The sequence below is a fragment of the Urocitellus parryii genome, chromosome 6, assembly GCF_045843805.1.
Source record: "Urocitellus parryii isolate mUroPar1 chromosome 6, mUroPar1.hap1, whole genome shotgun sequence".
In the NCBI taxonomy this organism is placed as follows: Eukaryota; Metazoa; Chordata; class Mammalia; order Rodentia; family Sciuridae; genus Urocitellus; species Urocitellus parryii.
This window is the reverse complement of record NC_135536.1, coordinates 90,452,823-90,471,304: the sequence shown is the minus strand read 5'-3', so window position 1 is coordinate 90,471,304 and position 18,482 is coordinate 90,452,823. Positions and strand designations below refer to the sequence as shown.

General features: G+C 43.5%; 1 protein-coding gene across 1 annotated transcript; it reads left to right on the top strand.

Moving 5' to 3' along the window:
• The first annotated feature begins 455 nt into the window (after nt 1-455).
• On the top strand, nt 456-18,239 carry Tgm7 (transglutaminase 7). The gene is made up of 13 exons (XM_026390134.2): nt 456-564; nt 3,116-3,298; nt 4,813-5,058; nt 6,771-6,889; nt 8,421-8,549; nt 8,636-8,813; nt 11,159-11,297; nt 12,088-12,191; nt 12,594-12,836; nt 14,831-15,157; nt 15,757-15,917; nt 17,732-17,865; nt 18,080-18,239. Exons 1-13 carry the CDS (start codon nt 456-458, stop codon nt 18,237-18,239), a joined length of 2,232 nt encoding a protein of 743 aa, XP_026245919.1.
• Nucleotides 18,240-18,482: the final 243 nt, after the last annotated feature.

Here is an 18,482-nt window from a genome sequence, read left to right as displayed (position 1 = left end):
ATACAATTTGATCCTTTTACACCCTTGATTTTGCGTTAGTCATTCATTAGCGCCAGGAGTCTTGTCTCTGGGGCTCACCTCTCCTCTTACTCATGTCATTAACTCCCAAGGGACTGTGGCCAAATCAGGCATTGTGGGTGCTGACATGTTTTCACTAATTGAGCCTGCTGGATATCCTGCATTGTTGAATCTCTTCCTGATCCTCTTGGCTTTCTTTTCTGTCTCCCTTGGAAGCCCTTGCTTTTATTCTCTTAAGTCATCATCTCCTTGACATGAAAAGCCCTTCAGTGAGCTAAATACATAATTATATTAAGTGGAATTAAAAAAAAACAACCCTAAGTGTCTTGTGGAGAATTCATTTTCTCAGTGCACTGCAACCTTGGACAAGGAGAGGAAGACATTTTCTTTCTCCTCCCCTTTCCTTCCAAAACTGAGAAAAGCTACATAAAGCCAACATGGAGCTGGTTACCCTTAGGAACCATGCTCAAGCTATGAACAGGAAAGGCTTCCCTGGCCCTATTCTCTCCTGTGCAGGGAAGGTAAGTGCTCATCACTGCCTTTTGGGTATGTGTGTTTCAGGGTGGCCAGGCCCCTGGGAGGTATATATAGAATGAATGAGAGGCTTCCTGGGAAGGCTCAGTGGTCTTGGTAGGAAAATATCAGGCCCCTCAGGAACCAATGAGATGCAAACAGTTTCCAGCAGAATCTGGGCCTGTTGCTTTCAGAGTTTTGACTATGACCTACATTCGGTTTATATCATGGTCAGTTACACAAAAAGTTGTCCTTATTCTATCATGCCAAGAGTAATAAGCACGACTCTGAAAGTCAAAGGTCCAGTGTTTTCTCTTATGTGGAAAAGAGAGAGACAGAGAGGAGAGAAAAAAAAGGAATTAAAATAGAGAGATCTCACAAAAATAGAAGGGAAATATGTAGAGGAAGGGAATGGAGAAAAGAGGGAAGACAGGAGGGCATGAGGAAGAACTGGAGGATGAAATACCAAATTATGCTGTACCCATGTATATACACAATGAATCCCACATACATACATACACACATATATATACATATACACACACACACAATTATAATGCACTAATTAAAATAATAATAACAGAAAGGAGATCAGTAGAGTAGAACAAATAGGGGAGGGAGGAAGGGATGGAAAGGGAAGGTATGGGGAATGAGATTATGAGATTATCAAATTATGTAATGTGCAAGTATGAATATGAATCCAACTTTTGTGTATCATGATATGTACCAATAAAAATAAAATTTAAAAAGTATCCTTGTTCTTCCTATGTGTGATGCATTGTGATATTTTCTAATCTATTTTTCTTAATAGTGATCACCTTTCTCCAAATTTATTCCACAAACTATTAATGGGTTGGATCTGAAGTTTAAAAATTGCTGTTGAAAAACTGAAAGCCACCTGTCTTAGATCTTTTCCTGAATTTTCTGGTTTCATTGGCATATTTATTTAAGTGCCTGAATTACATCAAGAGGTTTAAAAACTTTGTATCATTTGGTTCAGTAATTCACCTTTGATGGATTTACCCCAAGGGAAGATTGTTCCCAGCAGGATGATCAAGAAACCTCAGTGAACATTCTGTTTTCAGCTAAACATTTGACAAATTTATGGGAAAGACAGAAATGTGAAAGCTGGGTTTGATTTTTAGACTTCAACTAAAATTTTAAACATCTAATTCAACTATTTTTACATAGAGAATTAAATATAGTCACAACTAGTTGAACAATTATACCCAGAGTACTCCCAATAGCTCAGTGTCATCCTGGAGGACAGCTCCATTGGCCTCCCAACTTAAGCCCTGGTGCTCAGAACCATCTTATTACCAATTACTTGGAGAAAGACAGTTTTGCCAATCCACAGATGGCCAAGTAAAATATTTGGGTGAACAAAATCAGGATTCAAAAACTTCAGACAGGAGAGATGGAAAAACAGAACTAACCTTTGTGGAAGTTCAGAATGCAAAGGGTACAAAAACTAACTGGGAGTAAATGAGAGTTTTTCCTCTAGGATGCTATTTAGCCACATCCCTGGCCTTTTTCCACTAGATCCTAATAGCAGCCTCTCTCCAGTCATGACAACTGAAACGTCTCCAGACATTTCCAAATGCCCTGGGTGGGGGAGATTTCCTGTTGCAGTTCACTGGGATAAATTTTTTTAATATTTTATTTTTTAGTTGTAGATGGACACAATATTTATTTATTTATTTTGTTTATTTATTTTTATGTGGTGCTGAGCATCGAACCCAGTGCTTCATACTTACGAGGCAAGTGCTCTACCACTGAGCTACAACCCCAGCCCTCACTAGGACAATTTGGTGTTCTACTAAGGGAAAGACTTAACAGGTTTTCATTGACAGTAAACACAGTATACATCTGCAAAAATAGCTAAGTGTGCAATCTGAGGCTTCTTAATACGTGGGTATTAATGACCTTCTCATTTCCATGAAGTTGAAATATGATTGCCTCCTCATTTTTCAGATAAGGACACTGATGTCTCACAGGAAACTTTCCAAGGTGGTGACCTAGGGCTGTGCCACTCCAGAGTCAGCATGCTATGAGACTTTCACTACCATACACTACGTGTACATCCTAGAAAGCAGTCAGTGCCCTCCTCAGAGACCTGGAACATGACTGAGAAGCAAGCAATAAATTACAAATAACCCTCAGCCTGCCTCATGTCCTAAAATAGGAACTTGCCTTGGAGTTGAGGCCCCAGCCTCAGTCAGCTCAACTTCATTTCTACAAAATGCTAATATGTTTATTCTTATGTCAGCAGGATCATAAAGTAAACTTCAGTTATCTGGAATCATTTTGCCTTCTGGGTAGCCCGATCCTCCAGCACTGTGGCTCTGGGTCCCGGTGTGGAGGTTATCAGAATGGAAATCCTCCTCATCACTGGCCAGGGCCTACTGAATTGCCCTCTGAGGCTGAGTCATGAAATTAGGAAGCAGGGAGGCAGAAGGGCTAAGAATGAACAGGAATATTACCTGTCAGAGTCAGGTTCTACAGAAATGACTGAGAAACTTTGGGGACACCTATACCCAGAGGGTCACAGCTGGGCATTGACCCATCCCTTCTTCTCCCCTAGTGGCGGCCTTGGAGCTCAGGTCTGTTGACCTGCAGAGCCCCAGGAACAACAAAGAGCACCACACACAGGAGATGGGCCTGAAGCGGCTCATTGTGCGCAGAGGTCAACTCTTCAACCTCCAGCTGAACTTCAACAGACCCTTCCAGCCCCAGACAGACTCCATCACCTTTGTGGCTGAGACCGGTGAGCTCGTCCTCCTAGGTTTTGTGCATTCCCTCAAAATGTGGACATCAGCAGAGGTGGTCTGCAGGATCCCTGCCTCTTCTTTCTGAGGAGCTCTCACCCCTCTTCTCCTGAGATACCCCAGGACCCTCATGCTCAGTACCCTGCTGTTAAGGAAAGATTTGGCCAGCTCAGCAAACTCTGAAGTTGTGGTCATAACACCCCAATTTTAAGTACATAGGCACTGTGCTAAAACCTCACCCATGATCCCATCTATTCCCCATGAGAAACTTTCAGGTAGGTGCTATCATAATCTCCATTTTACAGATAAGGGGAAAAAAAGTGAAACAAAGGCACAGAGATCTAAAGTGGTTTACTCAAAGATTCCTCAATGGCAGTAAAAGCATTAAACTAAAGGACTTAGCAAGTAATGGGAAAGGTGAGGATTCTTCCAGGCCACAGGAATCCTATACCACAAAGATTTAAAAAATAGGTAATATTCCTGATAGGTAATATTCCTGTTTTATTATTTTATTTTTTAATTTGTTCTAATTAGTTATACATGACAGCAGAATGCACTTCAATTCATTGTACACAAATGGGGCACACCATTTCATATCTCTGATTGTATACAATGTAAAATCACACCATTCATGATGACTTTCTCATTCCACCATCTTCCCTACCCCCATGCCCTCTTCCCTCCCCTCACTCCCCTCTGCCCAATCCAAAGTTCCTCCATTCTTCCCCTGCTCCTGCCCCCCATTATGGATCAGCATCCCCATATCAAAGAAAGCATTTGGACATTGGTTTCTTGGGATTGGCTTATTCTGCTTAGCATCATATTCTCCAGTTCTATCCATTTATTTGCAAATCCCATAAGTTCATTCCTCTTTAAGGCTAAATAATATTCCATTGTGTATATCTACCAGATTTTCTTTATCCATTCATCTGTTGAAGGGCATCTAGGTTGGTTCCATAGTTTAGCTATTGTGAGTTAACCTGCTAAAAACATTGCTGTGGCTGCATCACATAGGATGCTGATTCTAAGTACTTTGTGTATAAACAAAGAAGTGGGATAACTGGGTCAAATGATGGTTCCATTCCAAGTTTTCTGAGGAATCTCCGTACTGCTTTCTATAATGGTTGCACCAATTTGCAGTCCCACCAGCAATGTATGAATATACCTTTCCCCCACATCCTTGCCAACATTTATTGTTGCCTGTATTCCTGATGATTGCCATTCTGACCGCAATGAGATGAAATCTTAGAATAGTTTTGATCTGCATTTCTTTAATTGCTAGAAATATTGAACATTTTTTCATATATTTGTTGATTGTATATCTTCTGAGAAGTGTTTGTTCAGTTCGTTATCCCATTGGATTGGATGATGATGATGCTGATGATGCTGATGATTTTGGTGTTAAGTTTTTTGAGTTCTTTATATATCCTGGAGATTAGTGCTCTATCTGATATGCATGTGTATACCACATAGATTTTTGAACCTCCCTTTGGGGTCATTTTCTCCTACATAGGACCTGAGCCCACAGAGCTGCTGGGAACACGAGCCTCGTTCTTACTTACACAGGCCCAGCAAGAGAAAGTCTGGAGTGCTTCTGACTTCACCATTGACTCCAACTCCCTCCAAGTCTCGCTTTTTACACCAGCCAATGCAGTCATTGGCCACTACACTCTGAAAATAGAGATCTCTCAGGACCAAGGTCAAAGTGTGACTTACCCACTAGGGAATTTCATCCTGCTTTTTAACCCATGGAGTGCAGGTAGGACTTGCTCAAAGGTTATAATGCTAACCTGATCCATGGGGAACTCTTTTGAGAAAGCTTAGAAGATAAATTGTAGTCTATATCAATGTAACATAGTATCACGTGCTCAAACTAAACATCACCTTTATAAAGAAATTTTAATGGCACCATGAAAATATTCATAGGATGACTTCAAACAAAATTAGTTCCAAAATTGGAAAATGATATGCTTGTAATCGTATTAAATACATGTCATAGAAAGTGGACAGAATATATTACAATGTAATGATGGGTGTCTCTGAATAGTGGGACTGAATGATTTTCATTGTCTTTTTTCTGTCCATCAATAGTTTCGAAAACCTTAATAAGCTTATACATTTTACAATCTATATTTTTTGAAGTATAAATTATACTTCTGGCCTCTGGAGAAGCACATGCTAAATTTTTAAGGGGATCCAGTCTTAATATCTGTTGCCATCAATTCACTGACTACTCTTCTGATTTTCAGAAAGCTACTCTCATTACTGGTTTTTTTTTTTTTTTATTGGTCGTTCATAATATTACATAGTTCTTAATACATCATATTACATGGTTTGATTCAAGTGGATTATGAACTCCCGCTTTTACCCCGTATACAAATTGCTGTATCACATCAGTTACCCTTCCATTGATTGACATATTGCCTTTCTAGTGTCTGATGTATTCTGCTGTCTGTCCTATTGTCTACTATCCCCCCTCCCCTCCCCTCCCCTCCCCTCCCCTTTTCTCTCTCTACCCCTTCTACTGTAAATCATGTCTTCCATTTGTATTCTCTTGACTTACCCCTCCTTACCTCTTATATGACATTTTGTATAACCCTGAGGATCGCCTTCCATTTCCATGCAATTTCCCTTCTCACTCCCTTTCCCTCCCACCTCTCATCCCTGTTTACTGTAAATATTCTTCTCAAGCTCTTCGTCCCTACCCTGTCCTTGTTTACACCCCTTATATCAAAGGAGTCATTTGGTATTTGTTTTTTAAAGATTGACTAGCTTCACTTAGCATAATCTGCTCTAATGCCATCCATTTCCCTCCAAATTCTATAATTTTGTCATTTTTTAATGCAGAGTAATACTCCATAGTGTATAAATGCCACATTTTTTTTTATCCATTCATCTATTGAAGGGCATCTAGGCTGGTTCCACAGTCTTGCTATCGTGAATTGAGCTGCTATGAACATCGATGTAGCAGTGTCCCTGTAGCATGCTCTTGTTAGGGCTTTAGGGAATAGACCGAGAAGGGGAATAGCTGGGTCAAATGGTGGTTCCATTCCCAGCTTTCCGAGAAATCTCCATACTGCTTTCCAAATTGGCTGCACCAATTTGCAGTCCCACCAGCAATGAACAAGAGTGCCCTTTTCCCCGCATCCTCTCCAGCACTTATTGTTGTTTGACTTCCTAATGGCTGCCAGTCTTACTGGAGTGAGATGGTATCTTAGGGTAGTTTTGATTTGCATTTCTCTGACTGCTAGCGATGGTGAGCATTTTTTCATGTACTTGTTGATTGATTGTATGTCCTCCTCTGAGAAGTGTCTGTTCAGGTCCTTGGCCCATTTATTGATTGGGTTATTTGTTATCTTATTGTCTAATTTTTTGAGTTCTTTGTATATTCTGGTCATTACTGGTTTTTAATTGTATTGCTCTGTTTTTTGGTTTGGGGTTTTGTTCCCTCTGCGACTCTTTACTGCTTAGAGGACGACGTGTACCTGCCAAGTGAAATACTGCTGCAGGAGTATATCATGAAGGATTATGGCTTTGTTTACAAGGGTCGTGAAAGTTTCGTCACCTCCTGGCCCTGGAACTACGGGCAGGTAATAGGATCCCCTGGGGGGGTTCCTAAGGCTGGTCACTACAACTCTGTTAGTTCATGAAGGACAGCAACAAAGGGTACAGTATGAGCTGCTGGGTCAATTTCCCTTCCAGTGAGAGGGACAAGGAAGAAGGAAGAGGGAGATACCTTTCCTTTTTCACCTTTTATGTTCTTATGGAAAGCTAAAACATATTCAGAGTAGACAGGTGAGTATAATAAATGTCCATGTACCTATCTCTCAGTTTCCACTAGTGACCAATTTATGGTTTGACAAATGATAGCTCATGGGTCAGTTGTGGCCTACAGCCTGTTTTGTATGGCCCACAAATAAAAAATGTTTTTCACATTTGAAAGTTGTTGAAAAGAATTTCACAAGAACCATTGAAAATTATACAAAGTTCAAATGTTGGTGTCTATCAATAACATTTTATTGGAACACAGCCATGCTTGTTCATTTGGAGATCAGGGACGCTTTTGTGCTCAATGGCAGAACTGAGTTATTGAAACAGAGGCCATGACCTGCTAAGGCTGAAATGCTTAATACCTGCCCTTGCCCAGAAAGACACGCCCATCTCTGGTCTTTACTCCTTTAATCCTTTTTTCACCATGAATTTTTTTGAAGCAAATTGCAAAATCTTATCATTCAATCCAGTGTACTTCAGAATATGTCTCCAAAAAATGATTCCTTTTGAAAAATCCACAATAATAAAAAAGAGGAATAGTAATTCTTCAATAACATCAAATATTCAGTCCTGTACAGAGGGCTCTTGGGCTTGAACAACTTCCATTCCTATCACCAACCGTGGTGGGTATAGTTTCTTTCTTTCTTACCTCAGTCCTGTGCACAGACCACAGGGGGAAGAGCTGAGTAAGCTCTGGGAGCCTTGCTGAAGGAAGTCCATTCTCCAAGGATGGCAACTTGTGGAAAATTTGAAACTGAGATGATACCAGTGTATTAGACACATGCCACAAACACACATTGCAAACCTATGTCAGAAGTTTACACTGGACTTTCCAGTGTTCACAGAGTCAGCTCTGAGCTCCTCTACCTGGTTTCAAAATCTGTCACAATCTTTCCCCTCACCCCCTGTTGGCCCTATCCCTACGGATCCATCTGATCATTTTTTGGTCTCACAAGTCCACCAGATAAGGGACTACCTAAGTCCTTGGGACCCACCATGCTCAAAGACCTCATGTAGATGTTCCCCACTCTCCTCACTTTCTGTCTACCCCATCCATCCAAGCCCACTAGTTCAAAGCCTTCTCTGCTCTCTTCACTCAACAGGGTCTCTGACTCTCTGCATTCTCTGCATTTTCTATCAGAGTCATCTAGTTTACTTTTTCACAATTCCAAATTTAATACATTCCCAATTTGGTTTATAAGCTCATGGAAGGCAGGACCTTGTCTTATCTTTAGCCCCTACATCCCCACCACATACACATCCTCCCTAAAAGTCTGCCAGGGACTCAAAGTTTCAGAATTCTAGACATTTTTGCTCTTCTCTCTTTTCTCTCTTGAAATGTCTTGGAAGTTTGAAGAAGACATCATAGATATCTGTTTTGAGATCCTGAACAAGAGCCTGTACTTCTTAAAGAACCCATCCAAAGACTATTCCCAGCGGAATGATGTGGTGTATGTGTGCAGGGTGATGAGCGCCATGGTAAGGATAGAGGCTTCCTGCCCCTGTCTGAGGATAGTCTGAGTTTCCCCTGGCCCTATGGAAACCCACTTGTCTGTGCTTTGCAGATCAACAGCAATGATGACAGCGGCGTGCTGCAAGGGAACTGGGGAGAGGACTACTCCAAGGGCGTCAGCCCCCTGGAGTGGAACGGCAGTGTGGCCATCCTGCGGCAGTGGTCAGCCAGGGGTGGACAGCCTGTGAAGTATGGACAGTGCTGGGTCTTTGCCTCTGTTATGTGCACTGGTGAGTGAAGAATCACTCAATCTTCACCATGTCCCTTTGAGACTGGGCTCATAAATTTTCAGTAGCTTGCTCATGGCCCTACAGCCATGGAGTTGTGGGCATGCATGCTCTTAACCAATGTGCTATGCAGTCTTGGAGGGTCAACTTGTTGCAGTCACTCCATGGTTTCCTTGATGGCATAGTGAGATTGTTAACATAGCCACCTGGATAAAGCAGCTTGTGGTCTCAAAGCAGAGGTAAAATGGCTTCTTTCTGCCATCTATTTGGCTTCTTAGCTCAAGGTGAGCCTGGAGTCAAGGAACAAGGTCAGGGAGCTGGGGTGCAAGCAAATGGTCTGGGATAGCTACCTCATGGAGGCTTCTCTCTCATGAGGAGTGGCAACTAGAGATATATTACCTTGTTAGTTATATTTAAGGAGCATTGAGATTTTATGCATTATCAGTTATTTACAATTCAGGGCAAAGTCATTGGCCAGATTATTTGTGAATTCGAGAGAGAGACAGAGGTCTGCCTGTCTCCCCCATGTAAGGCCAGCAGACCTTCCACATGGCTGCCTTGTCATACCGTGGTGCCCAGGATACATTTGCTCAACTAACAGGTTGACTCTATGTTAGAGAAGGTAGGAGCACAGGACAGGGAGTACAGAGACAAGGGCCAAAGCTCTAGGCTTTTCTGAGAGGGTCAGCATAGACTGGCAGTTACATTCAGGTGCTCCAAAGAGAGAAGAGGTTTAAATCTGAGTGTCCAATCAAGTGGCCTCCCTTGCCTATTTGTGAAATGGGGCTGAGGCTCTGCCAGAACTTAATGTTCTTAGTTTTGCCTTGGCCTGGGAAGTCTGCCACAGTGGCCAGGCAGGTATTATGGAGATAGGCTCAGCTCTTCAGACTCTGGGGTCAGGAGGAGAAGGACTAGGTCCACAACCTGGCTCCAGTTCCAAGCCCTGTCCCCTCACAGGCCAGTTCTGAGGCCACTGAGTGGGAACAGCTGCTCTTGCCAAGCTGCCTCTGGCCACTGACAGCCCAGGCCTTGTTCACAGGAACTGTGCTAGGATTGGATAGGTGACTATAGACTTCTTGATGGCTCTTCAGCGAATCAAAACAAAAGGATTAATCTCTGTAAGCAGTCCTCTTACACTTCAAAGCATTGTAAACTTCCCAGCAGTGTCAGTTGGCACCAGCTGCTCCTCCTGAGAAGGAAACAGGCGGGATGGGACCAAAGTGTTATACAAGGTTACAAAGTCACGCCTGGCTGTTGGCTTGATTTCATCTGACTCTGGGCAGGTTGAGTGTGTGTGTGTGTGTGTGTGTGTGTGTGTGTGTGTGTTCCAGATTTGTGGCATCTTAATTCAGCTTTAAAAAGCCTTTGTAGTACTATCCTAAGAAGCCACAAGAGGGCGCTGCTGTCTTATCAAAGATGGTCACTGCCTCAGGATGGTTTTTCCTGTCTGTGATAGCATCTTCTATTGTATCTCTAAAACTCTACCATATCCTTCCATCCATTCTCTAATGTCCTACTTCTCTCCCCCAACTCTTGTCTTCAAGTAAAATTACAGATCCCAATTTTTTTATAACTTTATTTTATTTGTTTTTTTAAATTTTTATGTGGTGCCAGGGATCAAACCCAGCGCCTCAAGCATGCTAGGCAAATGCTCTACCACTGAGCCACAACCCTCGCCCCACAGATCCAGAATTTAATTTAATTTTTAAAATTTCTTTGTACTGGCGATTGAATCCAGAGGTGCTATGCCATTGAGCTACATATCTAGTCCTTTTTATTTTGAAACAGGTTCTCACTAAGGCTGGCCTTGAACTTCTGAGCTTCCTGACTTCAGAGTTGCTGGAATTATAGGCACTGTGCCCAGTTAGACCCAGAAGTTTACAACTGAAAATCATCTGGTCCAACTCCATTTTGTTATATGCAAGAAAACTAACCCAGAGAAGTTAAGCCACTTAATTAAGGTCACTCAGCTTCTCTTTGGAAACTGGCCATAGATTTAAATTTCTTTCTAATTAGATGTTTTAGGTTTTCTGTTTTTAACTTGGACAGTTGCTGTGTAGAAAACGCCCTAATGATAAATTGATCCATTAGTTACTGTTTTAAGTGACCATCAAATTATTTCTTTCTCTTGTGTGATGGACACCATTGATGAGGCAGGTACGTAGCAGGGTTCTGGGCCTGGGTATGGTGCTCTGGGAATAAAGGAGTTATTACAGGTGTGGGCCTACAAGAATATTGACTTTTTTTTTCTCACCAGCTTGAAAGTTAGAAGTTATGCAAAATTATGCAAAACAATAATTCTGCTTGACTTGCGCTTAGCAATTCTTTCTTCTTTTTCTTCTCATTAGTAATGAGATGCTTAGGTGTTCCAACTCGTGTGGTTTCTAATTTCCACTCTGCACACAACATGGATGGGAACTTGACGATTGATACCTACTATGACCAAAATGCAGAGATGCTGCCATCTGAGAAACAAGACAAAATATGGTGAGGGGAACTGTCTGGAACAGATCTTTGCTGTGCCCCAGACAGGGAGGAATAAATTCTTCAATATGAATTGTCTCTGACCCAAGAAGCAGTGACATATTATGGAGAATTCTGTCTGTGAATGAATAACCTGAATCTAATCATGAGGAATGATCAGACAAGCCCCAAATGGGAGCCATTCTGGTAAAATAAACAAATACTGTTCTCAGAATGTCAATGTAATAAAAGAAGAAAAGGCTGAGGAACTGTTCCAAGATCAAAGGAGACTAAAGATGCTGGACCACTAAATGCAATGTGATCCTAAACTAAATTTTATACTGGCTGGGAAAGGATGCTATAAAGGACGTTATTAGGTCCACTGACAAAATTGGAATATAGACAATAAATTTGATAAAAGTATTATGACCTGTCCCCTTCAGGAGTCCCCCAGTACCAAGCACTTTTGAGCCCATTAATTTATGTGATCCATCTTCTAAAGAGGTGCTAAGTTTGGCTAACTGCACAGGGTTATGTAAGAGAAGATCCCTATATTTAGTAAATACATACTTAAGTATGAATGTACATATCTGTATCAATATTGAAAGAAAGTAAATGAAGAAAATGTTGATAATAGATGAATTGGGTATACAGGTGTTCTCTGTACTTTTTTTTTTTTTTTTTGCAATTTTAAGGTTGAAATTACTTTCTAATCAAAAGAAAAGAAACAATGATAGGAAGCACTCTGCCTAGTATTGGGTACCTGGCAGATCCTTAGGAAATTTAAGTCCAGTCTGTTTTCTCCCTTCTACAGGAACTTTCATGTCTGGAATGAGTGCTGGATGATCCGAAAAGATCTCCCACCAGGATACAATGGGTGGCAGGTTCTGGACCCCACTCCCCAACAAACCAGCAGCGGTGCGTGAGGTGGCAGGATCCCAAGAGGACAACAGGGTGACTGACCATGAGAACAGGAGGCCAGAGAGGAGCCCCACTTTACCCCCACCCCAGAGTCATAGTTGAGACAGCTTTGGATTGGGTCTAACCTTATGACTGACAGAGGGATCACCCAGATAGTCACTGGGCTGCTCTGTTCTTTCCTCACCGGTGACATGGGGAAGATGGTGATGGCAATGGCCTCTTCAGAAGGTGGATCACATGAATTAATGGGCTCAAAAGTGCTTGGTACCTGGGGGACTCCCCAAGGGGACAGGTCATCAGTGTCAATTGCCCACCCTTTTCCCCACTTCCCATGGCAATGACTAATTGCATTGGTCCAGGTGTCAGAGTCATATCCCACAATTTCTGTTGCCTCCACAGGGCTGTTCTGCTGTGGCCCTGCCTCTGTGAGGGCCATTAAGGAAGGGGAGGTCCACCTGGCGTATGACACCCCTTTTGTGTATGCCGAGGTGAATGCCGATGAAGTTATTTGGCTCCTCAGGGACGGCGAGGCCCAGGAAATCCTGGCCCACAACACCAGTTCCATTGGGAAGGAGATTAGCACCAAGATGGTAGGGTCAGACCAGCGCCAAGACATCACTGGCTCCTACAAGTATCCAGAAGGTGCTTGGGCAGGGGATGAGAGGAGGGGGCGGGTGAAAACATCTTTCTACTGCTCCCCAACTCAGATAGCTTCAGGTTCAAACCATCACCATGTATTCACTTCCTCCTCCTAGGGGACTTTCCTGGACCCTGGGCAAGTGATCCTCAGGTATGGGTGTCAGATTTAGCAAATAAAAATACGGGGTGCCCAGTTAAATTTGTATTCCAGATAAATTCAGATAAACAAAAGAAATTCAGTATAAGTAGATACCCAATGGTATATATGACATATTAAAAAGTATTCACTATCTGAAATGCAGATTTAACTGGGTGTGATTTTTAGTATGTTTCAAACATTGCATGCAAATATTAAAAATTATTTGTTGTTTATCAACAAATTCAATTTAAATTAGATATCCTATATTTTATCTGGTAACTCTTCTCAGTGTTATACCATCATCTTACTGGCAGTAGCGGTAGCAGTAGTAGGGAAGGTGGACACTCAGAAGGAAAGGGCTTCAGGGCCTGTGGGAGGGAGTGGACATCCCCATAAAGAGAGCTGGGGTGGAGTCAGGTCGCCTGAGAACTAAAGAAGGCTCTGCCATGCTCTAGCCACGAAAGCCGAACAGTATTACCATCCTTGTGCCTCCACTTCCTCATCTGTAAAATGGGATAACAGTACCTCAGAGGGTTAAATGAAGAATTCACAGAATGCACAGGGAAGGGACCTTTGGCACACAGTAACTGCTCTAGAGGAGTCCACAGTATGGGAATATTTTGGGTCCAGCCTTAATGTTGAGTAGCCACCAAGGGCAAGGGTTGAAGCTTACTTTATTTATTTATTTGGTACCAGGGATTGAACTCAGGGGCACTCAACCACTGAGCCACACCCCAGCCCTTTTTTGTATTTTATTTAGAGACAGCGTCACACTGAGTTGCTTAGTGACGCACTTTTCTGAGGCTGGTGTTGGACTCACCATCCTCCTGCCTCAGCCTCCTGCACTGCTGGGATTACAGTCATGTGCCACTATGTTGGACTGTTTATTTATTTATTTTTTAATGTTCCTTTTTACTTATTTTTAAAAATTTATTGGTTCTTTTTAGTTATACATGACAGTTGAGTCCATTTTGATATAATTATACAAGCATGGAACATATCTTATTCTAATCAGGACCCCAGTATCTCTCCTTTTCCTTGCTTTCCCCACCCCAGATTGCCTTCCTTCTGTCGATCTTTCTGCCATTTGCCCGTAGTTATTTTTATTTTAAATTAATGTCTTGTGGATGTGCACAATGGTGAGGTTCATTGTGGTGTATGTATGTACATACGAAAATTATGTCAGACCCATTCTCCTGTCTTTCCTTTTCCTATTCACCCTCTCTCTCTTCTTTGCCCTTTGTCTAATCCACTGAACTTCTATCCTTCCCCCGTATTGTGGGTTAGCATCCACATATCAGAGAAAACATTTGACCTTTGGTTTTTTTTTGAGATGGGATTATTTCACTTAGCATGATAGTCTCCAGATCCATTCATTTAGCAGCAAATGTCACAAGATCTTTATGGCTGAGTAATACTCCATTTTGTGTGTGTGTGTGTGTGTGTGTGTGTGTGTAAAACACATTTTTAAAATCCATTAATCTGTTGAAGGGCACCTAGGTTGGCCCCATAGTTTAGCTATTATGAATTGTATGAAGCTCTATTTAAAAGGCTTAATGTATGTCTTCCGAAAGATGCTGGTTGGGGGAGAAGCCTCTGGCCTTGATGATGATGATGGTGTTGTTGGTGGCAATATTGATGACAAAGAGTAGTGCTGAATGCTTACACTCAACAACTCACTTAACCCAATATATATATTCATCTGTATGAAGAAAGCAGGTAAAATCCCCAGGTTACAGATGACAGAATTGAGCCTCAGGAGGAGAGCTGGGAGTTGAGTTGCTAGTTTCCCCAGGAAGGTCATTGGTTCTTTCCACCCCTCCCCATGGATGTCTTTGCTGTGTCTCTGTTCTGCCAGGATCCCCTGAGGAGCGGTCTGTATTCATGAAGGCTTCCCAGAAAATGCTGAGACCAAAGAGAGCTTCATCACTCCTCCTGGATCTCCTGGGGTCCAGGGTCTTTGAGGATCAACCAGTGCAGCTACAGCTTCACCTGACCAGGATGCCAGTGTGGGGCCAAGACGTGCCGCTTACGCTGCATGTCTGGAGGGTACCAGAGAGAGCCCACCCCAGGGGTCCCATCAGATTGGTGGTGCGCTTCTGTGCACAGCCCCTGCTGCATGGGGGTGGCACTCGGAAGCCTCTTTGGAGGCAGATGGTTCACTTGAGCCTGGACATTGGGAAGGGTGAGTGTTGGGAAGGGTGAGTATGAGGCAGGCCTGAGAAGGCACCTATAGGGAGGGGAGCTTTGGGTCCATGAATAAGGTTGGGCTGTTCCAGTCAGATCACAGAGAATCCCTGCCCCCACCCTACCAACACACACACACACACACACACACACACACACACACACACGCTGCACAGTGAGGCTGCCATCATTGGTAGGAAGTCGAATGCCAGCTGTTATACTTCTGATGCCATCCCACCAGGAGATACATAGCAGTGAGCTCTGGGGACAGTCTCAGGGTAAGCATGTTCTCTCTCGTTCTCTTTCTCTTCCTCCCTACTATCTCCCACCCTGTTTCAAATCTCTTACCCATTCCCTAGTCTCAGAATGTTGTTGTTGTTGTTGTGTGTGTGTTTTCTTTTCTTTTTTTTAATATATATTTTTTATAGTTGTAGATGGACAGAATGCCTCTATTTTATTTATTTTTATGTGGTGCTGAGCATCGAACCCAGGGCCTCACACATGCTGGGCAAGAGCTCTGCTTCTGAGCTCCAGCTCCAGCTCTGTGTTTTTTTTTTTTTCTTCTTCTTCTTCTTTTTTTTTTTATCTGTACTCAAGAGATACAATGGCCGCTCCTCCTGCCCTACAACAACTACAGAAATAAGCTGACTGATGAAAAGTTGATCCGTGTGTCTGGCATTGCTGAAGTTGAAGAGACAGGGCGGTCCATGCTGGTCTTAAAAGATCTCTCTCTGGAGCCTCCCCTCTTATCTATTGAGGTGAGATCTCTGGACAGAGATGGGGGCCCAGGGGGTCTCTGACTCACAAACATAGGGGCTGAGGGTTCAGTAGCAAACAAGATACTGTGCCAGCCTCAGACACCAACACAGTATGGTATTGTCTCTTATGCTCTGTATAGAGTACAGGGCAAGACCTGGAAACATCTCAGAGAGGGGACAGTTTGTGTAGGCTGCACAAGAAGGTGCTGTCTGGAGAAATGAGATGAACATGAAGTCATTTTAAATAAGGAAATTGCTTTCCAAAGGCAAAGAAACAAGACAGGCAGTGACTAGGAGATGCAGTTGAGCAGGCAGATCTGAGAGACCATAAGGTGAAATTCAAAAGGTGACGCTGATGAGGGTGATAAGAAAAATGAGAAGTGAGCCTCAGATTTCAGGTTTGGGAGCAACCCGGGGCAAGATCCTGATACGGCTCTTGCATTCGGGAGGAATGAAGGGGAAGTGGAGGAGGGCAGGGGTTTTCCTCATTTCCTGTTATGAGTATTTTCCTTCCCTGGAGGCTCCTTACCCCACTTTCCCTCCCACTCCAAAGACTTTTCCACTGTCTCGTCCAAGCCTGGCTCTATACCTGGTGGCTTTGTCAACATCAGGACCCACCCCACCCAGAAGGATATTTGGAAGGCTCTAGATCTGATCATAAATCTGCTGGCCCACTCCATGGTTTTCACCAGGGCCCACAGTCAGGTTGTTGGCCAAGTAATACTGGGCAGCCTCGGTGGTGGGGCAAGTAGTAGGCCCACGTGCAGACACAAGCCTAATGCTGAGATGGGGACCCTGCTTGGGTTTGGTTGCAACAGGGCCCTGAAGCAACATAGCAGAATGGCAGGTGGGCTGTGAATTGGTCCCCATCAGTAGGTGACCTAGGAATGATTTGTGTGACTGCTGGATTCTAAAGTTATTTTAACGTATTTTACTTGGACATCCTCATTAGGGACTTGGTTCTTTATTTGAATTCCAGATAAGTCAGGGTGTGTTATTCCCTCTCCCTGATTCTCTGGCCAAGCCAGAACATGCCCCTACTGTGATTGGGGTGATCAGAGCTCATGACTCCTTTACTGATATCCATCATGTAGCTGGCACAATCATAGGCACAGGGATTCTAGAAATGAGTAGGACAGAATCCCTGCCTCCCACTCACAGGCCAAGGCTTGTCAACCCATGACACCAACCTCAAGAGTGAAGCTCTGAACACACCTAGAAAAACTCAAGAGTGTGTTCTGATGATGTATATGGAGGTTCCCAGCACAGGGGATAGAACTTGGTCTGGGGTCTGGGCCTGCTGTGTCAGGTCCGTGGGCTTCATTGTTTCTTCCCTGATGGAGCAAAAGGGTGGAATGATGTCACTGATAGCACCTGGGTGGCACATGACACTCCTTCTTTATCCTGTAACTGGGTCAGACACTACTAATACACTATGATTGTTTTGGATTTATCCTTGGGATCCTGTTTAACACAGAATTGCTGTTAGCTACCACTAACTCTTTGCAGCTGGCACTTCAGTTGAAATCTAGTAGGTATCTTGAACTAGACGGAGGAGAGGGAAAGAGGTTTTAACTTTGTTCCTATTCCTGATTGGTGGTAGCTTCCTGAGGTAAAGGTATCTTGACCTTCTAAAAGAGGCCAGCGTGTTAATCTCAAACATCCTCAGCTCTTAGTTTTCTCTCCCTACTGCATCACTGGAGCTCTGAATAGCAGTCCCTGGTGGTCACGAGCAGGATGGGAAAGGAAGGTCATTAAATAGAGTACAGAGATGAGGCTAGCTGCCCAGGATACCTGTGCTCCTCTCTACACAGGTCTCTGAGAGGGCTGAAGTGGGCAATATCCTGAGAGTCCACATCACCCTCACCAATACCCTAATGGTGGCCCTGAATAACTGCATCATGGTGCTGGAGGGAAGTGGCCTCATCAACGGGCAAATAGTAAAAGAGTAAGTAAAGCCATCCATCCACCTCTTGAGCTGATCTCTGAGAAGCAGTGCCTCATGGGAATCATAGGACTCTCCTCAGTCTCTGGATGGTGCCTCTTTTCTCCCATTTTCCCACCTTCCTCAGGAAAGGTGGAGCTTGGTGGTGCTGGAGAGCGGGAGGGGTCTTGATCACCCACCCAACCAGTCACAGTTCCCAGCTCTCCTTGACTTTCAGCCTTGGGACTCTGATGGCTGGACACACCATCCGAATTCAAGTGGACTTCTACCCTATCAAGACTGGACCCCGCCAGCTGCAAGTCCTCATCAGCAGCAACGAGGTCAAGGAGATCAAGGGCTATAAGGACATCTTTGTTGCTGCAGCTACAGCATCCTGAGCCCTACCTTGCCCTCTCATAGCTCTCACCAGTCCCCCGACCCCCTGTCGCTCCATCTTGTTCCTTTCTAATCCTGAATGCATTCTCTTGGCTCCACCCCTGTCCTGGTGTTCCCACCCTGGGAACAAACAATAAAGATGTCTTTAGTTGTCTTCTCCTATGCTAACAAGCCACTTATTGCTACTAGCCTGGCTGCCAGCTGTGTGGCTAGATCCTCCCTTTTCCCTCTTAAGGACCTCAACC